This window comes from Saccostrea echinata, unplaced genomic scaffold (assembly GCF_033153115.1).
Source record: "Saccostrea echinata isolate AGI-Se365-2 ecotype Australia unplaced genomic scaffold, CSIRO_AGI_Sech_v1 ptg000229l, whole genome shotgun sequence".
NCBI lineage: Eukaryota > Metazoa > Mollusca > Bivalvia > Ostreida > Ostreidae > Saccostrea > Saccostrea echinata.
Genome location: NW_026889978.1, coordinates 1 through 27,506, shown reverse-complemented (window position 1 = coordinate 27,506; position 27,506 = coordinate 1). Strand labels below are relative to the sequence as shown.

Genomic DNA, 27,506 nt, shown 5'->3' with positions numbered 1-27,506 from the left:
ATTCACTGAAGGATGTATTGTGTCTCAACATTTTTTTTTTTTTTTTTTTTTTTTTTTTTTTTTCCAATTTGGGGGCATTGTTCGCTGAATTTGATAAAATTTATTAATTTCGGCCAAATAATTCAACATTATTTTCAGAGATGTTTCAACGTCTGAACAGAAGGCATCTTTTCGAAGAATGTAGGTGGCCGTGAAAACGGCCGTTTGCTTTAGGACTTGAAATACAGCTTAAAATTAAGCACGCTCTCCACGAATACGTCTGGCCAGCTGGATGTCTTTGGGCATGATGGTTACTCTCTTGGCGTGAATGGCGCACAGGTTGGTGTCCTCAAAGAGACCAACAAGGTAAGCTTCGCTTGCTTCCTGTAAAGCCATGACAGCTGAACTCTGGAAACGCAAGTCGGTCTTAAAATCCTGAGCGATTTCCCGGACCAAGCGCTGGAATGGCAGCTTCCTGATGAGAAGCTCAGTGCTCTTCTGGTATCTCCGAATTTCACGGAGGGCGACAGTTCCTGGCCTGTATCTATGCGGTTTCTTAACGCCACCCGTGGCTGGTGCGCTTTTACGAGCAGCTTTGGTAGCGAGCTGTTTTCTGGGGGCCTTGCCTCCTGTAGATTTTCGTGCCGTCTGCTTGGTACGTGCCATGCTATCTCCTCAGATTATTCAAACTCGAATGAATGAAGTGGCAGTGTTGCGCCGTGAACTTATATATCTTTGTAAGCTCAAGTTGAAAATCGCTGCGGTCTACCAGTCGGCTTAGTCGATTGGCTGGTGCCCGCAGTAACACTCGCTACGATTAGTCAGGTGAACGAGATGACCATTGGCTACGTCTGTAGGTAGTTTCAATCCACAGAATTGCCCCAAAAGAAAAAGAAAATCAAGTCGGTTTTTGACACATGATTTCACTGCAGATACATATAGTCAAATATTTTTTTTTTAAATATATATATGGTGAATAATGGGGATGAATGTAACGTCAATTGAATAGAAAATAGAATTATTTATTATATATATATACATATATTTTCAATTCGTTATTGAAGCAAAATGCATTTTCGAAAAATATATATTATATATTTCTTGTCATTATTTCCTCCTACCATTATCTGAACAAGCCCAGTAATATTACTAAGTATCATGATACTTGCAGATAATCAGAATGGTGCATATAGGATGAACAGGAATTACCCTGTTGCAAAAACAAGAACAAAACAAATAATACAAATAAATGAATAATTAATTAAATGAATGAATAATTAAATAAATGAATGAATGAATAAATGAAAAGAATAAATAAATGAAACGAATAAGAATGTATGTATCTGTCTTTCAATAGGTACGCATGAACTTTTATTCCATTCGTTCCACATTTGATTCCAAATAAAGTGGGGGGGAAAAAAAAGAAAAAAAAATATTAACAATAATAATAATAATAATAAATAAATAAATAAAATAAATTAATAAATAAAATTAAATAAAATAAAGAAAATTAATAATAATAATAAAACTTCAAAAAAAAGAAAAGAAAAAAAAATACTAGAATGATAACACTAATAATAATGGCCATATAGTTTGCGTAGGCGTTGTGATGTGGAAAAAGTAAAATTTTATTTACTTGAGGGAGGGTATGTAAACAAATAAAAACTGACTTTTGTTTCTTCTTCTTCTCAGAAAACAGCATGTTAATATTATCATGACTTTGTAATTTGCTTCCAGTCGAAGACAAATAAACTATGTGTAATAGGTAAGTGTACTTCTTGTTTATTCATTTTGTGTTTCCATTAGTACATGTATGTAATAGAGGCATCTTTTCTAAAAATGTTGGTAGCCTGAAAAGGGCTTTTGTAATTGGTTTAAGACAATTGGCAGCCTACGCCTTGGTGGCTTTCTTTGGGGTTTTTGACTTCTTGGCTGTGGCTTTCTTGGGCGCTTTGGTTTTCGTAGGCTTTGGAGCTGCCTTGGCTTTCTTGGGAGACTTAGTAGCTGCTTTCTTCTTGGGAGACTCGGCCTTCTTGGGTGCTGCAGGTTTCTTAACAGCCTTTTTCTTTTCTGTTGGCTTTTTCTCCCGGTTGTCTTCTTGGGTTTGGTCGTTTTCTTGGGCTTGGCAGCCTTAGGTTTGGTGACTTTTTTGGTCTTGGGTTTCTTCTCCGTCTTGGGCTTCTCTCCCAGCTTGAAGGAACCACTGGCACCTGTACCCTTGGCCTGTTTGAGAACTCCCTTCTTGACTCCGTTCTTGAGGGCCATCTTCAGATGGGTGTTGACACTAGAGGCGTCATTACCGACTTTGTAGTTGCCCATGATGTACTTGAGAATAGCTTGTCTCGAGGAACCTCCGCGCTCCTTCAGGGCAGCCACAGCAGCGCTGATCATCTCGATGTACTTGGGATGGGCGGGACCGTCTTGGGTTTGGAAAACTTCTTCTTGGCGGGGGATTTTGCTGGTGCGGCGTCTGCCATAATTTTTTTGTCCTGTTTTCTACAACTGATGTGAACGACGTTATCGACGATAAGGAAATGAATGAAATCACCTCCGCCGATGGCCTTATTTGAGTGGCGGCGAGCGCGGACCTCCGTGAAAACTCCCCAATTGTCGACAGCGTAGAGGATTGAACTCGTCCAACTTTGTGTTTCAATACCTGTAATTTTTCCGATATTGTCCTCCCAATTTTACTTAATTTTCTCAAATATGTCACTGTGCGTTTTCTTGAAATATTTTCCTACATAACTGTTTCCGTTTAAGGTTCTTAATCTGTCATTTTAAAGGAGGAATTGTCTGTTGATTCTGAAAATGCGCTGTTCCCTGGAGCCCAGAAGCGACTAATTTTGATTAAAACACGAAAACAAGAGGAATAGAACACGAGTAAGGGATTGAAGTACTTACTACATTGCTATGCGATAAAACATACATGTACATTTCTTTCAATTGTCTTATATGTTACTTAAAATCCGAATGAAAATGCAAACATTCGGCACAAACACGCGCACAATGGATAGTGATGTGTGCCTTGCATTTCATATGAAATGGAGAGAAAAAAAACAAAACAAAAACAAAACAACAAAAAAAAAACAAACAAACAAACAAACAAAAGGGTCATATGAAGAGAAATCACGGAATCTCACAAATTGTTGAATGTTCAAATATATATCTAATATACTTTCTAGATCAGTGGATGTTCACCCCCTTAAAGGGACAACATATAATTTCTTTTCGAATATTTAAATACATGACACCTACTTTATAATTATAACACCGAGGACACCGGGAAGATCCAGACCGTACGTAACGTACCACATTCGGTGGTACAACGTCTGAATTTCTCAGTATAATTATATCATAAGAATATACATAACTGACATCCTTGTAAATTACATGAAAAAAAAAAAAAATCACATAAAAAGGGCGTGTATTTAATAATTGTAGAACACTCACTTAATTAGTAGTTATACATAAGAGAGAGACAGAGAGAGACGAACAAGGCGAATCATGGGAGTAGCTTATTCATTGATATTAATTTGTTTCTTGTAATTTACACACACAAATAATTGAGTACATGTAAATAAACAGAATGTGGTCAAAAGCCAATGTATTTAAAATCTATATCTTTCAAGTTGAACAAGACAACCAGTATATAATACAAGACAATACAATACATTGATACAAGCATCAAATTGGTTGCACACTTTCCACGTGCAGATCATGATTCCCTGCATCTATATGTCACGTGACGATGCAGATGTGCTGCACGGCGCAGTGATGGACATCGCAATAAATGTAAAGTGTTAAAAAAAATGTCGTTTAGTCATTCGCATCGGTAGTCTATTCGAAAGAAAATTTACTACCAGTGTTTAATTGTGTTAGTACTGTAAGTATCCGGAAACTGGCATCGAGTTGCTTTTATTCACTCTTATTATGGGAAGCACACTTTTTTGAATAAGAACATTCAAGACATAATATAAACCACATCTTCTTATTCTTATGAGATTCTTATATTCATCACTTTTATCTATTTTATCAATTAGGAATTTTGTCTAAATAATCATCATATAAAACAATAGCGAGGGGGAAAAAAAAAAGAAGAAGAAACATTAAGGATTTAACTGGAGTTACAGATCTTTTGAATATGTTAATAAAATAATGATCATATTTAAAAATATTTGTATTAAAGGAAAAAATTGAAAGTTAGATCGCCATGTTAGATGATTTCCGCAGTTTCTAGTCTTAATTGGTCAATGAAATGGGTTTTTTTTTTCTTTTCTTATCTCTTTGTTGAGTGAGCATTCAAGTAATAAGTGAGAATTCAACATTTGTACGCAGGCCTATAAGGTTTGGATTCAACTGCCTATAACGAGAAAGAAAAAACGTACATATACGAATATACATGCGAGTCAATTTTTAAATTTATTGCTTTTGTTATTGACTTAATACATTTATTTATCATTAAATATATAACACTTTCTTTGATGTTTGATCTCTGTTCTGTGTTGAAAATTATTGAATTCGTGTGTTTCTATTATTTTCTAGCTATAATAATTGTTTACGTTTCAACTCGTTTGTAATGTAGGTATCTTTTCGAAAAGCTTATGTGGCCGTGAAAACGGCCGTTTGGTTTTGTGCTGCACACAACACAACTATAGGATCTTTTTACTTGGCGGCTTTCTGTGTCTTTTTGGGAAGGAGCACCGCTTGGATGTTGGGCAGGACACCACCCTGCGCGATGGTCACGCCGGACAGGAGTTTGTTCAATTCTTCGTCGTTGCGGATGGCCAGCTGCAGATGACGGGGAATGATTCTGGTCTTTTTGTTGTCGCGGGCAGCGTTGCCTGCCAACTCCAAGACTTCTGCGGCCAAGTACTCAAGAACGGCAGCCAAGTACACGGGAGCGCCTGCTCCCACTCTCTCGGCGTAGTTGCCCTTTCTCAGCAGACGGTGAATACGACCCACGGGGAACTGCAGTCCGGCGCGGGAAGAACGGCTCTTGGCCTTCCCCTTCACTTTGCCTCCTTTGCCACGTCCAGACATTCTTAACGGTTATGTTCTTTCGTGTACAGTCAACGAATAATCCAGCGACGCCCGCACGCACCAATTTAAACAACCAAGCGGATCCAACGGTGCAGCCAATTAACGCGTCGCTCTGTTGTGCCTTTAGGTGAAATCCGAACAAGTAATGTTTTCTCGGAGGTCCGTAACAAGCTTCTCCTCCTACTCGCATATAAATAGTAAATTTTACCATTTCACTTTATTCATCTCTTCAGTTTGACCTGTCAACTTGAGATCATGCCACCCAAAGTCGGATCCAAAGGCGCCAAGAAAGCAGTCACCAAGGCCAAGACACCGAGGAGCACAGACAAGAAAAGGAGGAAGAGGAGGAGGGAATCTTATGCCATTTACATCTACAAAGTCCTAAAGCAGGTGCACCCTGACACTGGTGTTTCCAGCAAGGCCATGAGCATAATGAACTCCTTCGTCAACGATATCTTTGAGAGAATCGCTGCCGAAGCCTCTCGTTTGGCCCACTACAACAAGCGATCTACAATCACAAGCAGAGAGGTCCAGACTGCTGTCCGTCTCCTTCTGCCCGGTGAACTGGCCAAGCACGCCGTATCTGAGGGCACCAAAGCCGTCACCAAGTACACCAGCAGCAAATAATCTCATTTTGCAAGTACACACACCAAACGGCCCTTTTAAGGGCCAACTAATTTTTTAGAAAAGATACCTTCATATTACATGCGTTATTGAGACACAAATAATATGTACGAGTGTTACAATGTGAATGCATGTGCTCGTAAAAGTGGCAAACGTATAAAAATCCCACATTGTTTACAACTGATTATAATAACAGAAGTAGGATAAATAAAGAAATACAAGTAGGTATTATTATATGAATGAGAGCCAAATTTTATTCACAAATAACTTGAATGTACAACCAAGCATATATCTGAAATAACTGTATCTTCAAATATAAATAAAATACAAGCATGCGAGGTCCATCTGATGTACACAAAATCCTGGTTCATTTGTCCTCTGTATACTGAATTAATTATCAGCGTACATTATATAATTGATAATAAAGTATCTCAATTCAGCTAATATCAATGAAACAGATAAATAAATTCAAGACCCCCCCCCCCTCCCCTTTCTTTGACATTGACATATTGGAATTTTCAATCAGTAATTATACATCAATAAAAGTGCAATGACCAAAATGCGATAATTATACATTGACAATTAATTGTCTAACATTAGTCATAATTGTTAAACAAGAAAAAAAAGCATGTCACTCAGCGCCAGTTGGTACCTGTCATTGTCGGTAGATCGATCCCTCAAAATAATACTCAAGACAGCAGCATTATTATTTTAATATATGATTATAATAATAAAAAAAAATTAAATAATATATACTGTTTGTGTGTGTTTATTCAATATTTCTTGTCCAAACCTAAATTCAATACATATTTGTTGCTCTGTATATAGTTTTGAGGAAATATTACGACATAAAGGGTCTTACTCTGTTATTGTTGTGTATTTATTTTACCACTTACAACCATTCTGTATTCAACTTTGTACAGTGAATATCTGTATAACAAGTACTCAGTAAGTAAATGTCTGTCTTAACGATGTTTTAGAGGCATCTTTTCGAAAAATTTGGGTGGCCGTGATAACGGCCGTTTGTGTTTGTTTTAAACTTCTGTCTTGACTGTCAAACTGAATTCTTTAGCCTCCAAATCCGTACAGGGTGCGTCCTTGGCGTTTCAAGGCGTAGACCACGTCCATAGCTGTGACGGTCTTTCTCTTGGCATGCTCCGTGTAGGTTACAGCATCTCGGATCACGTTCTCCAAGAAAACCTTAAGAACTCCACGAGTTTCCTCGTAGATGAGACCGGAAATACGTTTGACACCACCACGGCGAGCAAGACGGCGTATGGCTGGCTTGGTGATACCCTGGATGTTGTCTCTCAAGACTTTTCTGTGTCGCTTAGCGCCTCCTTTTCCAAGACCTTTTCCTCCTTTGCCACGTCCAGACATGTTATAAGTTCAGTCAGTAGTACTGTTCTGATGAACTGATCATGCGTAATTGCCTAATTTATAGTCCAAATTGAGGACCCGTGAGAGCGCACGATGCTTTGAAAAGTTCGGAACGTTACCAAAGCGGTATTGTGACAAGCTTTACGATTGGTCAGCTTGGCATGATGGGAATGTTTACATTTCTTGCCCCACAGGAATTTTAACCACATTTAATTAATTTTGATTCTTTAATTTCTTCACATATAGGCAAGTTTATGTTCAATTTATTCACCTAAACCAAAATATTGGTACGTGGAGGTACATATATACATTTTATACAAACTGGTATACAAAACAACAACAAAAAAAAAAAAAAAAAAAACATGACAGAAAATGAATAAAAATGATAAAGAGAGAGAGGGGAATTATATCAAGCAGGACAGACAGCATCATAATTTTTTAGGATAAACATACACAATTTTTTGTTTTGTTGTTGTTATTTTTTTTATTTCAGTATTTTTTGCTTTGAGTTTAACAAAATAAATACCGTTGTTGCCGAATGATAATTAAAACGTGGGTGGGTGGGTGGGGATTAAGTTATTCAAAGGAAAGGGGTGTGACAGATAACACCGAAATAATACAAAATGTAGAAGCTGAATGAAACTTTTGATTCTCATTCATTTATGATATCTAGTTATAGATGTGATCATTTATTTGATTTCCTCTTTTCTCAGTTAATTTTCAAAGGCAACTTTAAGCAGTGACCAAACCGGCTTTATAAATGAGCCTTTTTCATTTTATTACACGCCACGTTAGAACGAATATCGTTATATTTGACGTTGTTTAGAAATCAATAAAAATCATACTTTGAATATAAATGAAATACGGAATTGCAGTTCTGAAATGCATGTACTCGCATATGTGCATAGCTGTAGAACTAATGAGATAAAGTTGTAATACTGTTATTATTTTTTGCTTCGACACATTCCATCATATTCTATTTAAATAATTGTGCTATTTTCTAATTTATTTCGCAAAATTCTTGAATGTATTCTAGAGGGGCAGGTTGATGGACTTGTACAAAATATAGTTTCAAGATGTGTAGACAACTTCTACAACAAATTGATGATGACAATAGTACTATGAAATTGTCTAGCATTGTGCTCTTTCATAATTTATGTAATTATATATATGCAAGGCACAGATATATTCACTGAAGGATGTATTGTGTCTCAACATTTTTTTTTTTTTTTTTTTTTTTTTTTTTTTTCCAATTTGGGGGCATTGTTCGCTGAATTTGATAAAATTTATTAATTTCGGCCAAATAATTCAACATTATTTTCAGAGATGTTTCAACGTCTGAACAGAAGGCATCTTTTCGAAGAATGTAGGTGGCCGTGAAAACGGCCGTTTGCTTTAGGACTTGAAATACAGCTTAAAATTAAGCACGCTCTCCACGAATACGTCTGGCCAGCTGGATGTCTTTGGGCATGATGGTTACTCTCTTGGCGTGAATGGCGCACAGGTTGGTGTCCTCAAAGAGACCAACAAGGTAAGCTTCGCTTGCTTCCTGTAAAGCCATGACAGCTGAACTCTGGAAACGCAAGTCGGTCTTAAAATCCTGAGCGATTTCCCGGACCAAGCGCTGGAATGGCAGCTTCCTGATGAGAAGCTCAGTGCTCTTCTGGTATCTCCGAATTTCACGGAGGGCGACAGTTCCTGGCCTGTATCTATGCGGTTTCTTAACGCCACCCGTGGCTGGTGCGCTTTTACGAGCAGCTTTGGTAGCGAGCTGTTTTCTGGGGGCCTTGCCTCCTGTAGATTTTCGTGCCGTCTGCTTGGTACGTGCCATGCTATCTCCTCAGATTATTCAAACTCGAATGAATGAAGTGGCAGTGTTGCGCCGTGAACTTATATATCTTTGTAAGCTCAAGTTGAAAATCGCTGCGGTCTACCAGTCGGCTTAGTCGATTGGCTGGTGCCCGCAGTAACACTCGCTACGATTAGTCAGGTGAACGAGATGACCATTGGCTACGTCTGTAGGTAGTTTCAATCCACAGAATTGCCCCAAAAGAAAAAGAAAATCAAGTCGGTTTTTGACACATGATTTCACTGCAGATACATATAGTCAAATATTTTTTTTTTAAATATATATATGGTGAATAATGGGGATGAATGTAACGTCAATTGAATAGAAAATAGAATTATTTATTATATATATATACATATATTTTCAATTCGTTATTGAAGCAAAATGCATTTTCGAAAAATATATATTATATATTTCTTGTCATTATTTCCTCCTACCATTATCTGAACAAGCCCAGTAATATTACTAAGTATCATGATACTTGCAGATAATCAGAATGGTGCATATAGGATGAACAGGAATTACCCTGTTGCAAAAACAAGAACAAAACAAATAATACAAATAAATGAATAATTAATTAAATGAATGAATAATTAAATAAATGAATGAATGAATAAATGAAAAGAATAAATAAATGAAACGAATAAGAATGTATGTATCTGTCTTTCAATAGGTACGCATGAACTTTTATTCCATTCGTTCCACATTTGATTCCAAATAAAGTGGGGGGGAAAAAAAAGAAAAAAAAATATTAACAATAATAATAATAATAATAAATAAATAAATAAAATAAATTAATAAATAAAATTAAATAAAATAAAGAAAATTAATAATAATAATAAAACTTCAAAAAAAAGAAAAGAAAAAAAAATACTAGAATGATAACACTAATAATAATGGCCATATAGTTTGCGTAGGCGTTGTGATGTGGAAAAAGTAAAATTTTATTTACTTGAGGGAGGGTATGTAAACAAAATAAAAACTGACTTTTGTTTCTTCTTCTTCTCAGAAACAGCATGTTAATATTATCATGACTTTGTAATTTGCTTCCAGTCGAAGACAAATAAACTATGTGTAATAGGTAAGTGTACTTCTTGTTTATTCATTTTGTGTTTCCATTAGTACATGTATGTAATAGAGGCATCTTTTCTAAAAATGTTGGTAGCCCTGAAAAGGGCTTTTGTAATTGGTTTAAGACAATTGGCAGCCTACGCCTTGGTGGCTTTCTTTGGGGTTTTTGACTTCTTGGCTGTGGCTTTCTTGGGCGCTTTGGTTTTCGTAGGCTTTGGAGCTGCCTTGGCTTTCTTGGGAGACTTAGTAGCTGCTTTCTTCTTGGGAGACTCGGCCTTCTTGGGTGCTGCAGGTTTCTTAACAGCCTTTTTCTTTTCTGTTGGCTTTTTCTCCCCGGTTGTCTTCTTGGGTTTGGTCGTTTTCTTGGGCTTGGCAGCCTTAGGTTTGGTGACTTTTTTGGTCTTGGGTTTCTTCTCCGTCTTGGGCTTCTCTCCCAGCTTGAAGGAACCACTGGCACCTGTACCCTTGGCCTGTTTGAGAACTCCCTTCTTGACTCCGTTCTTGAGGGCCATCTTCAGATGGGTGTTGACACTAGAGGCGTCATTACCGACTTTGTAGTTGCCCATGATGTACTTGAGAATAGCTTGTCTCGAGGAACCTCCGCGCTCCTTCAGGGCAGCCACAGCAGCGCTGATCATCTCGATGTACTTGGGATGGGCGGGGACCGTCTTGGGTTTGGAAACCTTCTTCTTGGCGGGGGATTTTGCTGGTGCGGCGTCTGCCATAATTTTTTTGTCCTGTTTTCTACAACTGATGTGAACGACGTTATCGACGATAAGGAAATGAATGAAATCACCTCCGCCGATGGCCTTATTTGAGTGGCGGCGAGCGCGGACCTCCGTGAAAACTCCCCAATTGTCGACAGCGTAGAGGATTGAACTCGTCCAACTTTGTGTTTCAATACCTGTAATTTTTCCGATATTGTCCTCCCAATTTTACTTAATTTTCTCAAATATGTCACTGTGCGTTTTCTTGAAATATTTTCCTACATAACTGTTTCCGTTTAAGGTTCTTAATCTGTCATTTTAAAGGAGGAATTGTCTGTTGATTCTGAAAATGCGCTGTTCCCTGGAGCCCAGAAGCGACTAATTTTGATTAAAACACGAAAACAAGAGGAATAGAACACGAGTAAGGGATTGAAGTACTTACTACATTGCTATGCGATAAAACATACATGTACATTTCTTTCAATTGTCTTATATGTTACTTAAAATCCGAATGAAAATGCAAACATTCGGCACAAACACGCGCACAATGGATAGTGATGTGTGCCTTGCATTTCATATGAAATGGAGAGAAAAAAAACAAAACAAAAACAAAACAACAAAAAAAAAAACAAACAAACAAACAAACAAAAGGGTCATATGAAGAGAAATCACGGAATCTCACAAATTGTTGAATGTTCAAATATATATCTAATATACTTTCTAGATCAGTGGATGTTCACCCCCTTAAAGGGACAACATATAATTTCTTTTCGAATATTTAAATACATGACACCTACTTTATAATTATAACACCGAGGACACCGGGAAGATCCAGACCGTACGTAACGTACCACATTCGGTGGTACAACGTCTGAATTTCTCAGTATAATTATATCATAAGAATATACATAACTGACATCCTTGTAAATTACATGAAAAAAAAAAAAAATCACATAAAAAGGGCGTGTATTTAATAATTGTAGAACACTCACTTAATTAGTAGTTATACATAAGAGAGAGACAGAGAGAGACGAACAAGGCGAATCATGGGAGTAGCTTATTCATTGATATTAATTTGTTTCTTGTAATTTACACACACAAATAATTGAGTACATGTAAATAAACAGAATGTGGTCAAAAGCCAATGTATTTAAAATCTATATCTTTCAAGTTGAACAAGACAACCAGTATATAATACAAGACAATACAATACATTGATACAAGCATCAAATTGGTTGCACACTTTCCACGTGCAGATCATGATTCCCTGCATCTATATGCCACGTGACGATGCAGATGTGCTGCACGGCGCAGTGATGGACATCGCAATAAATGTAAAGTGTTAAAAAAAATGTCGTTTAGTCATTCGCATCGGTAGTCTATTCGAAAGAAAATTTACTACCAGTGTTTAATTGTGTTAGTACTGTAAGTATCCGGAAACTGGCATCGAGTTGCTTTTATTCACTCTTATTATGGGAAGCACACTTTTTTGAATAAGAACATTCAAGACATAATATAAACCACATCTTCTTATTCTTATGAGATTCTTATATTCATCACTTTTATCTATTTTATCAATTAGGAATTTTGTCTAAATAATCATCATATAAAACAATAGCGAGGGGGAAAAAAAAAAGAAGAAGAAACATTAAGGATTTAACTGGAGTTACAGATCTTTTGAATATGTTAATAAAATAATGATCATATTTAAAAATATTTGTATTAAAGGAAAAAATTGAAAGTTAGATCGCCATGTTAGATGATTTCCGCAGTTTCTAGTCTTAATTGGTCAATGAAATGGTTTTTTTTTTCTTTTCTTATCTCTTTGTTGAGTGAGCATTCAAGTAATAAGTGAGAATTCAACATTTGTACGCAGGCCTATAAGGTTTGGATTCAACTGCCTATAACGAGAAAGAAAAAACGTACATATACGAATATACATGCGAGTCAATTTTTAAATTTATTGCTTTTGTTATTGACTTAATACATTTATTTATCATTAAATATATAACACTTTCTTTGATGTTTGATCTCTGTTCTGTGTTGAAAATTATTGAATTCGTGTGTTTCTATTATTTTCTAGCTATAATAATTGTTTACGTTTCAACTCGTTTGTAATGTAGGTATCTTTTCGAAAAGCTTATGTGGCCGTGAAAACGGCCGTTTGGTTTTGTGCTGCACACAACACAACTATAGGATCTTTTTACTTGGCGGCTTTCTGTGTCTTTTTGGGAAGGAGCACCGCTTGGATGTTGGGCAGGACACCACCCTGCGCGATGGTCACGCCGGACAGGAGTTTGTTCAATTCTTCGTCGTTGCGGATGGCCAGCTGCAGATGACGGGGAATGATTCTGGTCTTTTTGTTGTCGCGGGCAGCGTTGCCTGCCAACTCCAAGACTTCTGCGGCCAAGTACTCAAGAACGGCAGCCAAGTACACGGGAGCGCCTGCTCCCACTCTCTCGGCGTAGTTGCCCTTTCTCAGCAGACGGTGAATACGACCCACGGGGAACTGCAGTCCGGCGCGGGAAGAACGGCTCTTGGCCTTCCCCTTCACTTTGCCTCCTTTGCCACGTCCAGACATTCTTAACGGTTATGTTCTTTCGTGTACAGTCAACGAATAATCCAGCGACGCCCGCACGCACCAATTTAAACAACCAAGCGGATCCAACGGTACAGCCAATTAACGCGTCGCTCTGTTGTGCCTTTAGGTGAAATCCGAACAAGTAATGTTTTCTCGGAGGTCCGTAACAAGCTTCTCCTCCTACTCGCATATAAATAGTAAATTTTACCATTTCACTTTATTCATCTCTTCAGTTTGACCTGTCAACTTGAGATCATGCCACCCAAAGTCGGATCCAAAGGCGCCAAGAAAGCAGTCACCAAGGCCAAGACACCGAGGAGCACAGACAAGAAAAGGAGGAAGAGGAGGAGGGAATCTTATGCCATTTACATCTACAAAGTCCTAAAGCAGGTGCACCCTGACACTGGTGTTTCCAGCAAGGCCATGAGCATAATGAACTCCTTCGTCAACGATATCTTTGAGAGAATCGCTGCCGAAGCCTCTCGTTTGGCCCACTACAACAAGCGATCTACAATCACAAGCAGAGAGGTCCAGACTGCTGTCCGTCTCCTTCTGCCCGGTGAACTGGCCAAGCACGCCGTATCTGAGGGCACCAAAGCCGTCACCAAGTACACCAGCAGCAAATAATCTCATTTTGCAAGTACACACACCAAACGGCCCTTTTAAGGGCCAACTAATTTTTTAGAAAAGATACCTTCATATTACATGCGTTATTGAGACACAAATAATATGTACGAGTGTTACAATGTGAATGCATGTGCTCGTAAAAGTGGCAAACGTATAAAAATCCCACATTGTTTACAACTGATTATAATAACAGAAGTAGGATAAATAAAGAAATACAAGTAGGTATTATTATATGAATGAGAGCCAAATTTTATTCACAAATAACTTGAATGTACAACCAAGCATATATCTGAAATAACTGTATCTTCAAATATAAATAAAATACAAGCATGCGAGGTCCATCTGATGTACACAAAATCCTGGTTCATTTGTCCTCTGTATACTGAATTAATTATCAGCGTACATTATATAATTGATAATAAAGTATCTCAATTCAGCTAATATCAATGAAACAGATAAATAAATTCAAGACCCCCCCCCCCTCCCCTTTCTTTGACATTGACATATTGGAATTTTCAATCAGTAATTATACATCAATAAAAGTGCAATGACCAAAATGCGATAATTATACATTGACAATTAATTGTCTAACATTAGTCATAATTGTTAAACAAGAAAAAAAAGCATGTCACTCAGCGCCAGTTGGTACCTGTCATTGTCGGTAGATCGATCCCTCAAAATAATACTCAAGACAGCAGCATTATTATTTTAATATATGATTATAATAATAAAAAAAAATTAAATAATATATACTGTTTGTGTGTGTTTATTCAATATTTCTTGTCCAAACCTAAATTCAATACATATTTGTTGCTCTGTATATAGTTTTGAGGAAATATTACGACATAAAGGGTCTTACTCTGTTATTGTTGTGTATTTATTTTACCACTTACAACCATTCTGTATTCAACTTTGTACAGTGAATATCTGTATAACAAGTACTCAGTAAGTAAATGTCTGTCTTAACGATGTTTTAGAGGCATCTTTTCGAAAAATTTGGGTGGCCGTGATAACGGCCGTTTGTGTTTGTTTTAAACTTCTGTCTTGACTGTCAAACTGAATTCTTTAGCCTCCAAATCCGTACAGGGTGCGTCCTTGGCGTTTCAAGGCGTAGACCACGTCCATAGCTGTGACGGTCTTTCTCTTGGCATGCTCCGTGTAGGTTACAGCATCTCGGATCACGTTCTCCAAGAAAACCTTAAGAACTCCACGAGTTTCCTCGTAGATGAGACCGGAAATACGTTTGACACCACCACGGCGAGCAAGACGGCGTATGGCTGGCTTGGTGATACCCTGGATGTTGTCTCTCAAGACTTTTCTGTGTCGCTTAGCGCCTCCTTTTCCAAGACCTTTTCCTCCTTTGCCACGTCCAGACATGTTATAAGTTCAGTCAGTAGTACTGTTCTGATGAACTGATCATGCGTAATTGCCTAATTTATAGTCCAAATTGAGGACCCGTGAGAGCGCACGATGCTTTGAAAAGTTCGGAACGTTACCAAAGCGGTATTGTGACAAGCTTTACGATTGGTCAGCTTGGCATGATGGGAATGTTTACATTTCTTGCCCCACAGGAATTTTAACCACATTTAATTAATTTTGATTCTTTAATTTCTTCACATATAGGCAAGTTTATGTTCAATTTATTCACCTAAACCAAAATATTGGTACGTGGAGGTACATATATACATTTTATACAAACTGGTATACAAAACAACAACAAAAAAAAAAAAAAAAAAACATGACAGAAAATGAATAAAAATGATAAAGAGAGAGAGGGGAATTATATCAAGCAGGACAGACAGCATCATAATTTTTTAGGATAAACATACACAATTTTTTGTTTTGTTGTTGTTATTTTTTTTATTTCAGTATTTTTTGCTTTGAGTTTAACAAAATAAATACCGTTGTTGCCGAATGATAATTAAAACGTGGGTGGGTGGGTGGGGATTAAGTTATTCAAAGGAAAGGGGTGTGACAGATAACACCGAAATAATACAAAATGTAGAAGCTGAATGAAACTTTTGATTCTCATTCATTTATGATATCTAGTTATAGATGTGATCATTTATTTGATTTCCTCTTTTCTCAGTTAATTTTCAAAGGCAACTTTAAGCAGTGACCAAACCGGCTTTATAAATGAGCCTTTTTCATTTTATTACACGCCACGTTAGAACGAATATCGTTATATTTGACGTTGTTTAGAAATCAATAAAAATCATACTTTGAATATAAATGAAATACGGAATTGCAGTTCTGAAATGCATGTACTCGCATATGTGCATAGCTGTAGAACTAATGAGATAAAGTTGTAATACTGTTATTATTTTTTGCTTCGACACATTCCATCATATTCTATTTAAATAATTGTGCTATTTTCTAATTTATTTCGCAAAATTCTTGAATGTATTCTAGAGGGGCAGGTTGATGGACTTGTACAAAATATAGTTTCAAGATGTGTAGACAACTTCTACAACAAATTGATGATGACAATAGTACTATGAAATTGTCTAGCATTGTGCTCTTTCATAATTTATGTAATTATATATATGCAAGGCACAGATATATTCACTGAAGGATGTATTGTGTCTCAACATTTTTTTTTTTTTTTTTTTTTTTTTTTTTTTTCCAATTTGGGGGCATTGTTCGCTGAATTTGATAAAATTTATTAATTTCGGCCAAATAATTCAACATTATTTTCAGAGATGTTTCAACGTCTGAACAGAAGGCATCTTTTCGAAGAATGTAGGTGGCCGTGAAAACGGCCGTTTGCTTTAGGACTTGAAATACAGCTTAAAATTAAGCACGCTCTCCACGAATACGTCTGGCCAGCTGGATGTCTTTGGGCATGATGGTTACTCTCTTGGCGTGAATGGCGCACAGGTTGGTGTCCTCAAAGAGACCAACAAGGTAAGCTTCGCTTGCTTCCTGTAAAGCCATGACAGCTGAACTCTGGAAACGCAAGTCGGTCTTAAAATCCTGAGCGATTTCCCGGACCAAGCGCTGGAATGGCAGCTTCCTGATGAGAAGCTCAGTGCTCTTCTGGTATCTCCGAATTTCACGGAGGGCGACAGTTCCTGGCCTGTATCTATGCGGTTTCTTAACGCCACCCGTGGCTGGTGCGCTTTTACGAGCAGCTTTGGTAGCGAGCTGTTTTCTGGGGGCCTTGCCTCCTGTAGATTTTCGTGCCGTCTGCTTGGTACGTGCCATGCTATCTCCTCAGATTATTCAAACTCGAATGAATGAAGTGGCAGTGTTGCGCCGTGAACTTATATATCTTTGTAAGCTCAAGTTGAAAATCGCTGCGGTCTACCAGTCGGCTTAGTCGATTGGCTGGTGCCCGCAGTAACACTCGCTACGATTAGTCAGGTGAACGAGATGACCATTGGCTACGTCTGTAGGTAGTTTCAATCCACAGAATTGCCCCAAAAGAAAAAGAAAATCAAGTCGGTTTTTGACACATGATTTCACTGCAGATACATATAGTCAAATATTTTTTTTTTAAATATATATATGGTGAATAATGGGGATGAATGTAACGTCAATTGAATAGAAAATAGAATTATTTATTATATATATATACATATATTTTCAATTCGTTATTGAAGCAAAATGCATTTTCGAAAAATATATATTATATTTCTTGTCATTATTTCCTCCTACCATTATCTGAACAAGCCCAGTAATATTACTAAGTATCATGATACTTGCAGATAATCAGAATGGTGCATATAGGATGAACAGGAATTACCCTGTTGCAAAAACAAGAACAAAACAAATAATACAAATAAATGAATAATTAATTAAATGAATGAATAATTAAATAAATGAATGAATGAATAAATGAAAAGAATAAATAAATGAAACGAATAAGAATGTATGTATCTGTCTTTCAATAGGTACGCATGAACTTTTATTCCATTCGTTCCACATTTGATTCCAAATAAAGTGGGGGGGAAAAAAAAGAAAAAAAAATATTAACAATAATAATAATAATAATAAATAAATAAATAAAATAAATTAATAAATAAAATTAAATAAAATAAAGAAAATTAATAATAATAATAAAACTTCAAAAAAAAGAAAAGAAAAAAAAATACTAGAATGATAACACTAATAATAATGGCCATATAGTTTGCGTAGGCGTTGTGATGTGGAAAAAGTAAAATTTTATTTACTTGAGGGAGGGTATGTAAACAAAATAAAAACTGACTTTTGTTTCTTCTTCTTCTCAGAAACAGCATGTTAATATTATCATGACTTTGTAATTTGCTTCCAGTCGAAGACAAATAAACTATGTGTAATAGGTAAGTGTACTTCTTGTTTATTCATTTTGTGTTTCCATTAGTACATGTATGTAATAGAGGCATCTTTTCTAAAAATGTTGGTAGCCCTGAAAAGGGCTTTTGTAATTGGTTTAAGACAATTGGCAGCCTACGCCTTGGTGGCTTTCTTTGGGGTTTTTGACTTCTTGGCTGTGGCTTTCTTGGGCGCTTTGGTTTTCGTAGGCTTTGGAGCTGCCTTGGCTTTCTTGGGAGACTTAGTAGCTGCTTTCTTCTTGGGAGACTCGGCCTTCTTGGGTGCTGCAGGTTTCTTAACAGCCTTTTTCTTTTCTGTTGGCTTTTTCTCCCCGGTTGTCTTCTTGGGTTTGGTCGTTTTCTTGGGCTTGGCAGCCTTAGGTTTGGTGACTTTTTTGGTCTTGGGTTTCTTCTCCGTCTTGGGCTTCTCTCCCAGCTTGAAGGAACCACTGGCACCTGTACCCTTGGCCTGTTTGAGAACTCCCTTCTTGACTCCGTTCTTGAGGGCCATCTTCAGATGGGTGTTGACACTAGAGGCGTCATTACCGACTTTGTAGTTGCCCATGATGTACTTGAGAATAGCTTGTCTCGAGGAACCTCCGCGCTCCTTCAGGGCAGCCACAGCAGCGCTGATCATCTCGATGTACTTGGGATGGGCGGGGACCGTCTTGGGTTTGGAAACCTTCTTCTTGGCGGGGGATTTTGCTGGTGCGGCGTCTGCCATAATTTTTTTGTCCTGTTTTCTACAACTGATGTGAACGACGTTATCGACGATAAGGAAATGAATGAAATCACCTCCGCCGATGGCCTTATTTGAGTGGCGGCGAGCGCGGACCTCCGTGAAAACTCCCCAATTGTCGACAGCGTAGAGGATTGAACTCGTCCAACTTTGTGTTTCAATACCTGTAATTTTTCCGATATTGTCCTCCCAATTTTACTTAATTTTCTCAAATATGTCACTGTGCGTTTTCTTGAAATATTTTCCTACATAACTGTTTCCGTTTAAGGTTCTTAATCTGTCATTTTAAAGGAGGAATTGTCTGTTGATTCTGAAAATGCGCTGTTCCCTGGAGCCCAGAAGCGACTAATTTTGATTAAAACACGAAAACAAGAGGAATAGAACACGAGTAAGGGATTGAAGTACTTACTACATTGCTATGCGATAAAACATACATGTACATTTCTTTCAATTGTCTTATATGTTACTTAAAAAATCCGAATGAAAATGCAAACATTCGGCACAAACACGCGCACAATGGATAGTGATGTGTGCCTTGCATTTCATATGAAATGGAGAGAAAAAAAACAAAACAAAAACAAAACAACAAAAAAAAAAAACAAACAAACAAACAAACAAAAGGGTCATATGAAGAGAAATCACGGAATCTCACAAATTGTTGAATGTTCAAATATATATCTAATATACTTTCTAGATCAGTGGATGTTCACCCCCTTAAAGGGACAACATATAATTTCTTTTCGAATATTTAAATACATGACACCTACTTTATAATTATAACACCGAGGACACCGGGAAGATCCAGACCGTACGTAACGTACCACATTCGGTGGTACAACGTCTGAATTTCTCAGTATAATTATATCATAAGAATATACATAACTGACATCCTTGTAAATTACATGAAAAAAAAAAAAAATCACATAAAAAGGGCGTGTATTTAATAATTGTAGAACACTCACTTAATTAGTAGTTATACATAAGAGAGAGACAGAGAGAGACGAACAAGGCGAATCATGGGAGTAGCTTATTCATTGATATTAATTTGTTTCTTGTAATTTACACACACAAATAATTGAGTACATGTAAATAAACAGAATGTGGTCAAAAGCCAATGTATTTAAAATCTATATCTTTCAAGTTGAACAAGACAACCAGTATATAATACAAGACAATACAATACATTGATACAAGCATCAAATTGGTTGCACACTTTCCACGTGCAGATCATGATTCCCTGCATCTATATGTCACGTGACGATGCAGATGTGCTGCACGGCGCAGTGATGGACATCGCAATAAATGTAAAGTGTTAAAAAAAATGTCGTTTAGTCATTCGCATCGGTAGTCTATTCGAAAGAAAATTTACTACCAGTGTTTAATTGTGTTAGTACTGTAAGTATCCGGAAACTGGCATCGAGTTGCTTTTATTCACTCTTATTATGGGAAGCACACTTTTTTGAATAAGAACATTCAAGACATAATATAAACCACATCTTCTTATTCTTATGAGATTCTTATATTCATCACTTTTATCTATTTTATCAATTAGGAATTTTGTCTAAATAATCATCATATAAAACAATAGCGAGGGGGAAAAAAAAAAGAAGAAGAAACATTAAGGATTTAACTGGAGTTACAGATCTTTTGAATATGTTAATAAAATAATGATCATATTTAAAAATATTTGTATTAAAGGAAAAAATTGAAAGTTAGATCGCCATGTTAGATGATTTCCGCAGTTTCTAGTCTTAATTGGTCAATGAAATGGGTTTTTTTTTTCTTTTCTTATCTCTTTGTTGAGTGAGCATTCAAGTAATAAGTGAGAATTCAACATTTGTACGCAGGCCTATAAGGTTTGGATTCAACTGCCTATAACGAGAAAGAAAAAACGTACATATACGAATATACATGCGAGTCAATTTTTAAATTTATTGCTTTTGTTATTGACTTAATACATTTATTTATCATTAAATATATAACACTTTCTTTGATGTTTGATCTCTGTTCTGTGTTGAAAATTATTGAATTCGTGTGTTTCTATTATTTTCTAGCTATAATAATTGTTTACGTTTCAACTCGTTTGTAATGTAGGTATCTTTTCGAAAAGCTTATGTGGCCGTGAAAACGGCCGTTTGGTTTTGTGCTGCACACAACACAACTATAGGATCTTTTTACTTGGCGGCTTTCTGTGTCTTTTTGGGAAGGAGCACCGCTTGGATGTTGGGCAGGACACCACCCTGCGCGATGGTCACGCCGGACAGGAGTTTGTTCAATTCTTCGTCGTTGCGGATGGCCAGCTGCAGATGACGGGGAATGATTCTGGTCTTTTTGTTGTCGCGGGCAGCGTTGCCTGCCAACTCCAAGACTTCTGCGGCCAAGTACTCAAGAACGGCAGCCAAGTACACGGGAGCGCCTGCTCCCACTCTCTCGGCGTAGTTGCCCTTTCTCAGCAGACGGTGAATACGACCCACGGGGAACTGCAGTCCGGCGCGGGAAGAACGGCTCTTGGCCTTCCCCTTCACTTTGCCTCCTTTGCCACGTCCAGACATTCTTAACGGTTATGTTCTTTCGTGTACAGTCAACGAATAATCCAGCGACGCCCGCACGCACCAATTTAAACAACCAAGCGGATCCAACGGTGCAGCCAATTAACGCGTCGCTCTGTTGTGCCTTTAGGTGAAATCCGAACAAGTAATGTTTTCTCGGAGGTCCGTAACAAGCTTCTCCTCCTACTCGCATATAAATAGTAAATTTTACCATTTCACTTTATTCATCTCTTCAGTTTGACCTGTCAACTTGAGATCATGCCACCCAAAGTCGGATCCAAAGGCGCCAAGAAAGCAGTCACCAAGGCCAAGACACCGAGGAGCACAGACAAGAAAAGGAGGAAGAGGAGGAGGGAATCTTATGCCATTTACATCTACAAAGTCCTAAAGCAGGTGCACCCTGACACTGGTGTTTCCAGCAAGGCCATGAGCATAATGAACTCCTTCGTCAACGATATCTTTGAGAGAATCGCTGCCGAAGCCTCTCGTTTGGCCCACTACAACAAGCGATCTACAATCACAAGCAGAGAGGTCCAGACTGCTGTCCGTCTCCTTCTGCCCGGTGAACTGGCCAAGCACGCCGTATCTGAGGGCACCAAAGCCGTCACCAAGTACACCAGCAGCAAATAATCTCATTTTGCAAGTACACACACCAAACGGCCCTTTTAAGGGCCAACTAATTTTTTAGAAAAGATACCTTCATATTACATGCGTTATTGAGACACAAATAATATGTACGAGTGTTACAATGTGAATGCATGTGCTCGTAAAAGTGGCAAACGTATAAAAATCCCACATTGTTTACAACTGATTATAATAACAGAAGTAGGATAAATAAAGAAATACAAGTAGGTATTATTATATGAATGAGAGCCAAATTTTATTCACAAATAACTTGAATGTACAACCAAGCATATATCTGAAATAACTGTATCTTCAAATATAAATAAAATACAAGCATGCGAGGTCCATCTGATGTACACAAAATCCTGGTTCATTTGTCCTCTGTATACTGAATTAATTATCAGCGTACATTATATAATTGATAATAAAGTATCTCAATTCAGCTAATATCAATGAAACAGATAAATAAATTCAAGACCCCCCCCCCCTCCCCTTTCTTTGACATTGACATATTGGAATTTTCAATCAGTAATTATACATCAATAAAAGTGCAATGACCAAAATGCGATAATTATACATTGACAATTAATTGTCTAACATTAGTCATAATTGTTAAACAAGAAAAAAAAGCATGTCACTCAGCGCCAGTTGGTACCTGTCATTGTCGGTAGATCGATCCCTCAAAATAATACTCAAGACAGCAGCATTATTATTTTAATATATGATTATAATAATAAAAAAAAATTAAATAATATATACTGTTTGTGTGTGTTTATTCAATATTTCTTGTCCAAACCTAAATTCAATACATATTTGTTGCTCTGTATATAGTTTTGAGGAAATATTACGACATAAAGGGTCTTACTCTGTTATTGTTGTGTATTTATTTTACCACTTACAACCATTCTGTATTCAACTTTGTACAGTGAATATCTGTATAACAAGTACTCAGTAAGTAAATGTCTGTCTTAACGATGTTTTAGAGGCATCTTTTCGAAAAATTTGGGTGGCCGTGATAACGGCCGTTTGTGTTTGTTTTAAACTTCTGTCTTGACTGTCAAACTGAATTCTTTAGCCTCCAAATCCGTACAGGGTGCGTCCTTGGCGTTTCAAGGCGTAGACCACGTCCATAGCTGTGACGGTCTTTCTCTTGGCATGCTCCGTGTAGGTTACAGCATCTCGGATCACGTTCTCCAAGAAAACCTTAAGAACTCCACGAGTTTCCTCGTAGATGAGACCGGAAATACGTTTGACACCACCACGGCGAGCAAGACGGCGTATGGCTGGCTTGGTGATACCCTGGATGTTGTCTCTCAAGACTTTTCTGTGTCGCTTAGCGCCTCCTTTTCCAAGACCTTTTCCTCCTTTGCCACGTCCAGACATGTTATAAGTTCAGTCAGTAGTACTGTTCTGATGAACTGATCATGCGTAATTGCCTAATTTATAGTCCAAATTGAGGACCCGTGAGAGCGCACGATGCTTTGAAAAGTTCGGAACGTTACCAAAGCGGTATTGTGACAAGCTTTACGATTGGTCAGCTTGGCATGATGGGAATGTTTACATTTCTTGCCCCACAGGAATTTTAACCACATTTAATTAATTTTGATTCTTTAATTTCTTCACATATAGGCAAGTTTATGTTCAATTTATTCACCTAAACCAAAATATTGGTACGTGGAGGTACATATATACATTTTATACAAACTGGTATACAAAACAACAACAAAAAAAAAAAAAAAAAAAAACATGACAGAAAATGAATAAAAATGATAAAGAGAGAGAGGGGAATTATATCAAGCAGGACAGACAGCATCATAATTTTTTAGGATAAACATACACAATTTTTTGTTTTGTTGTTGTTATTTTTTTTATTTCAGTATTTTTTGCTTTGAGTTTAACAAAATAAATACCGTTGTTGCCGAATGATAATTAAAACGTGGGTGGGTGGGTGGGGATTAAGTTATTCAAAGGAAAGGGGTGTGACAGATAACACCGAAATAATACAAAATGTAGAAGCTGAATGAAACTTTTGATTCTCATTCATTTATGATATCTAGTTATAGATGTGATCATTTATTTGATTTCCTCTTTTCTCAGTTAATTTTCAAAGGCAACTTTAAGCAGTGACCAAACCGGCTTTATAAATGAGCCTTTTTCATTTTATTACACGCCACGTTAGAACGAATATCGTTATATTTGACGTTGTTTAGAAATCAATAAAAATCATACTTTGAATATAAATGAAATACGGAATTGCAGTTCTGAAATGCATGTACTCGCATATGTGCATAGCTGTAGAACTAATGAGATAAAGTTGTAATACTGTTATTATTTTTTGCTTCGACACATTCCATCATATTCTATTTAAATAATTGTGCTATTTTCTAATTTATTTCGCAAAATTCTTGAATGTATTCTAGAGGGGCAGGTTGATGGACTTGTACAAAATATAGTTTCAAGATGTGTAGACAACTTCTACAACAAATTGATGATGACAATAGTACTATGAAATTGTCTAGCATTGTGCTCTTTCATAATTTATGTAATTATATATATGCAAGGCACAGATATATTCACTGAAGGATGTATTGTGTCTCAACATTTTTTTTTTTTTTTTTTTTTTTTTTTTTTCCAATTTGGGGGCATTGTTCGCTGAATTTGATAAAATTTATTAATTTCGGCCAAATAATTCAACATTATTTTCAGAGATGTTTCAACGTCTGAACAGAAGGCATCTTTTCGAAGAATGTAGGTGGCCGTGAAAACGGCCGTTTGCTTTAGGACTTGAAATACAGCTTAAAATTAAGCACGCTCTCCACGAATACGTCTGGCCAGCTGGATGTCTTTGGGCATGATGGTTACTCTCTTGGCGTGAATGGCGCACAGGTTGGTGTCCTCAAAGAGACCAACAAGGTAAGCTTCGCTTGCTTCCTGTAAAGCCATGACAGCTGAACTCTGGAAACGCAAGTCGGTCTTAAAATCCTGAGCGATTTCCCGGACCAAGCGCTGGAATGGCAGCTTCCTGATGAGAAGCTCAGTGCTCTTCTGGTATCTCCGAATTTCACGGAGGGCGACAGTTCCTGGCCTGTATCTATGCGGTTTCTTAACGCCACCCGTGGCTGGTGCGCTTTTACGAGCAGCTTTGGTAGCGAGCTGTTTTCTGGGGGCCTTGCCTCCTGTAGATTTTCGTGCCGTCTGCTTGGTACGTGCCATGCTATCTCCTCAGATTATTCAAACTCGAATGAATGAAGTGGCAGTGTTGCGCCGTGAACTTATATATCTTTGTAAGCTCAAGTTGAAAATCGCTGCGGTCTACCAGTCGGCTTAGTCGATTGGCTGGTGCCCGCAGTAACACTCGCTACGATTAGTCAGGTGAACGAGATGACCATTGGCTACGTCTGTAGGTAGTTTCAATCCACAGAATTGCCCCAAAAGAAAAAGAAAATCAAGTCGGTTTTTGACACATGATTTCACTGCAGATACATATAGTCAAATATTTTTTTTTTAAATATATATATGGTGAATAATGGGGATGAATGTAACGTCAATTGAATAGAAAATAGAATTATTTATTATATATATATACATATATTTTCAATTCGTTATTGAAGCAAAATGCATTTTCGAAAAATATATATTATATATTTCTTGTCATTATTTCCTCCTACCATTATCTGAACAAGCCCAGTAATATTACTAAGTATCATGATACTTGCAGATAATCAGAATGGTGCATATAGGATGAACAGGAATTACCCTGTTGCAAAAACAAGAACAAAACAAATAATACAAATAAATGAATAATTAATTAAATGAATGAATAATTAAATAAATGAATGAATGAATAAATGAAAAGAATAAATAAATGAAACGAATAAGAATGTATGTATCTGTCTTTCAATAGGTACGCATGAACTTTTATTCCATTCGTTCCACATTTGATTCCAAATAAAGTGGGGGGGAAAAAAAAGAAAAAAAAATATTAACAATAATAATAATAATAATAAATAAATAAATAAAATAAATTAATAAATAAAATTAAATAAAATAAAGAAAATTAATAATAATAATAAAACTTCAAAAAAAAGAAAAGAAAAAAAAATACTAGAATGATAACACTAATAATAATGGCCATATAGTTTGCGTAGGCGTTGTGATGTGGAAAAAGTAAAATTTTATTTACTTGAGGGAGGGTATGTAAACAAAATAAAAACTGACTTTTGTTTCTTCTTCTTCTCAGAAACAGCATGTTAATATTATCATGACTTTGTAATTTGCTTCCAGTCGAAGACAAATAAACTATGTGTAATAGGTAAGTGTACTTCTTGTTTATTCATTTTGTGTTTCCATTAGTACATGTATGTAATAGAGGCATCTTTTCTAAAAATGTTGGTAGCCCTGAAAAGGGCTTTTGTAATTGGTTTAAGACAATTGGCAGCCTACGCCTTGGTGGCTTTCTTTGGGGTTTTTGACTTCTTGGCTGTGGCTTTCTTGGGCGCTTTGGTTTTCGTAGGCTTTGGAGCTGCCTTGGCTTTCTTGGGAGACTTAGTAGCTGCTTTCTTCTTGGGAGACTCGGCCTTCTTGGGTGCTGCAGGTTTCTTAACAGCCTTTTTCTTTTCTGTTGGCTTTTTCTCCCCGGTTGTCTTCTTGGGTTTGGTCGTTTTCTTGGGCTTGGCAGCCTTAGGTTTGGTGACTTTTTTGGTCTTGGGTTTCTTCTCCGTCTTGGGCTTCTCTCCCAGCTTGAAGGAACCACTGGCACCTGTACCCTTGGCCTGTTTGAGAACTCCCTTCTTGACTCCGTTCTTGAGGGCCATCTTCAGATGGGTGTTGACACTAGAGGCGTCATTACCGACTTTGTAGTTGCCCATGATGTACTTGAGAATAGCTTGTCTCGAGGAACCTCCGCGCTCCTTCAGGGCAGCCACAGCAGCGCTGATCATCTCGATGTACTTGGGATGGGCGGGGACCGTCTTGGGTTTGGAAACCTTCTTCTTGGCGGGGGATTTTGCTGGTGCGGCGTCTGCCATAATTTTTTTGTCCTGTTTTCTACAACTGATGTGAACGACGTTATCGACGATAAGGAAATGAATGAAATCACCTCCGCCGATGGCCCTTATTTGAGTGGCGGCGAGCGCGGACCTCCGTGAAAACTCCCCAATTGTCGACAGCGTAGAGGATTGAACTCGTCCAACTTTGTGTTTCAATACCTGTAATTTTTCCGATATTGTCCTCCCAATTTTACTTAATTTTCTCAAATATGTCACTGTGCGTTTTCTTGAAATATTTTCCTACATAACTGTTTCCGTTTAAGGTTCTTAATCTGTCATTTTAAAGGAGGAATTGTCTGTTGATTCTGAAAATGCGCTGTTCCCTGGAGCCCAGAAGCGACTAATTTTGATTAAAACACGAAAACAAGAGGAATAGAACACGAGTAAGGGATT

The 27,506-nt window shown here is 37.3% G+C and overlaps 12 protein-coding genes across 12 annotated transcripts; 2 read left to right on the top strand and 10 right to left on the bottom strand.

Annotated features, from left to right (window-relative positions):
• Positions 1-234: 234 nt before the first annotated feature.
• LOC133177775 (histone H3) lies at positions 235-645 on the bottom strand. The gene has a single exon (XM_061312673.1). It carries the CDS (start codon positions 643-645, stop codon positions 235-237), a length of 411 nt encoding a protein of 136 aa, XP_061168657.1.
• A 1,167-nt stretch (positions 646-1,812) lies between these two features.
• LOC133177774 (histone H1A, sperm-like) lies at positions 1,813-2,370 on the bottom strand. Its single transcript, XM_061312672.1, has one exon. The coding sequence runs from the start codon at positions 2,368-2,370 to the stop codon at positions 1,813-1,815; it is 558 nt and encodes a 185-aa protein (XP_061168656.1).
• Positions 2,371-4,641: 2,271 nt separating this feature from the next.
• LOC133177773 (histone H2A) lies at positions 4,642-5,019 on the bottom strand. Its single transcript, XM_061312671.1, has one exon. The coding sequence runs from the start codon at positions 5,017-5,019 to the stop codon at positions 4,642-4,644; it is 378 nt and encodes a 125-aa protein (XP_061168655.1).
• Positions 5,020-5,274: 255 nt separating this feature from the next.
• LOC133177772 (histone H2B-like) lies at positions 5,275-5,646 on the top strand. Its single transcript, XM_061312670.1, has one exon. It carries the CDS (start codon positions 5,275-5,277, stop codon positions 5,644-5,646), a length of 372 nt encoding a protein of 123 aa, XP_061168654.1.
• A 1,065-nt stretch (positions 5,647-6,711) lies between these two features.
• Positions 6,712-7,023, bottom strand: LOC133177771 (histone H4). Its single transcript, XM_061312668.1, has one exon. It carries the CDS (start codon positions 7,021-7,023, stop codon positions 6,712-6,714), a length of 312 nt encoding a protein of 103 aa, XP_061168652.1.
• Positions 7,024-8,443: 1,420 nt separating this feature from the next.
• On the bottom strand, positions 8,444-8,854 carry LOC133177770 (histone H3). Its single transcript, XM_061312667.1, has one exon. It carries the CDS (start codon positions 8,852-8,854, stop codon positions 8,444-8,446), a length of 411 nt encoding a protein of 136 aa, XP_061168651.1.
• A 1,226-nt stretch (positions 8,855-10,080) lies between these two features.
• Positions 10,081-10,668, bottom strand: LOC133177769 (histone H1-delta-like). Its single transcript, XM_061312666.1, has one exon. It carries the CDS (start codon positions 10,666-10,668, stop codon positions 10,081-10,083), a length of 588 nt encoding a protein of 195 aa, XP_061168650.1.
• Positions 10,669-12,853: 2,185 nt separating this feature from the next.
• LOC133177767 (histone H2A) lies at positions 12,854-13,231 on the bottom strand. Its single transcript, XM_061312665.1, has one exon. It carries the CDS (start codon positions 13,229-13,231, stop codon positions 12,854-12,856), a length of 378 nt encoding a protein of 125 aa, XP_061168649.1.
• Positions 13,232-13,486: 255 nt separating this feature from the next.
• On the top strand, positions 13,487-13,858 carry LOC133177766 (histone H2B-like). The gene has a single exon (XM_061312664.1). The coding sequence runs from the start codon at positions 13,487-13,489 to the stop codon at positions 13,856-13,858; it is 372 nt and encodes a 123-aa protein (XP_061168648.1).
• A 7,208-nt stretch (positions 13,859-21,066) lies between these two features.
• LOC133177765 (histone H2A) lies at positions 21,067-21,444 on the bottom strand. The gene has a single exon (XM_061312663.1). The coding sequence runs from the start codon at positions 21,442-21,444 to the stop codon at positions 21,067-21,069; it is 378 nt and encodes a 125-aa protein (XP_061168647.1).
• Positions 21,445-24,867: 3,423 nt separating this feature from the next.
• On the bottom strand, positions 24,868-25,454 carry LOC133177764 (histone H3-like). The gene is made up of 2 exons (XM_061312662.1): positions 25,444-25,454; positions 24,868-25,279 (listed from the first exon to the last, which is right to left on the bottom strand). The coding sequence occupies exons 1-2, from the start codon at positions 25,452-25,454 to the stop codon at positions 24,868-24,870; spliced, it is 423 nt and encodes a 140-aa protein (XP_061168646.1).
• Positions 25,455-26,504: 1,050 nt separating this feature from the next.
• On the bottom strand, positions 26,505-27,092 carry LOC133177763 (histone H1-delta-like). Its single transcript, XM_061312661.1, has one exon. The coding sequence runs from the start codon at positions 27,090-27,092 to the stop codon at positions 26,505-26,507; it is 588 nt and encodes a 195-aa protein (XP_061168645.1).
• Positions 27,093-27,506: the final 414 nt, after the last annotated feature.

What these genes read in the sequence shown, in the direction of transcription:
- LOC133177772 (XM_061312670.1), top strand. Translation starts at nt 5,275, where the DNA reads ATGCCACCCAAAGTCGGATCCAAAGGCGCCAAGAAAGCAGTCACCAAG.
- LOC133177765 (XM_061312663.1), bottom strand. Translation starts at nt 21,444, where the DNA reads ATGTCTGGACGTGGCAAAGGAGGCAAAGTGAAGGGGAAGGCCAAGAGC.
- LOC133177769 (XM_061312666.1), bottom strand. Translation starts at nt 10,668, where the DNA reads ATGGCAGACGCCGCACCAGCAAAATCCCCCGCCAAGAAGAAGGTTTCC.
- LOC133177774 (XM_061312672.1), bottom strand. Translation starts at nt 2,370, where the DNA reads ATGATCAGCGCTGCTGTGGCTGCCCTGAAGGAGCGCGGAGGTTCCTCG.
- LOC133177763 (XM_061312661.1), bottom strand. Translation starts at nt 27,092, where the DNA reads ATGGCAGACGCCGCACCAGCAAAATCCCCCGCCAAGAAGAAGGTTTCC.
- LOC133177771 (XM_061312668.1), bottom strand. Translation starts at nt 7,023, where the DNA reads ATGTCTGGACGTGGCAAAGGAGGAAAAGGTCTTGGAAAAGGAGGCGCT.
- LOC133177775 (XM_061312673.1), bottom strand. Translation starts at nt 645, where the DNA reads ATGGCACGTACCAAGCAGACGGCACGAAAATCTACAGGAGGCAAGGCC.
- LOC133177770 (XM_061312667.1), bottom strand. Translation starts at nt 8,854, where the DNA reads ATGGCACGTACCAAGCAGACGGCACGAAAATCTACAGGAGGCAAGGCC.
- LOC133177766 (XM_061312664.1), top strand. Translation starts at nt 13,487, where the DNA reads ATGCCACCCAAAGTCGGATCCAAAGGCGCCAAGAAAGCAGTCACCAAG.
- LOC133177767 (XM_061312665.1), bottom strand. Translation starts at nt 13,231, where the DNA reads ATGTCTGGACGTGGCAAAGGAGGCAAAGTGAAGGGGAAGGCCAAGAGC.
- LOC133177773 (XM_061312671.1), bottom strand. Translation starts at nt 5,019, where the DNA reads ATGTCTGGACGTGGCAAAGGAGGCAAAGTGAAGGGGAAGGCCAAGAGC.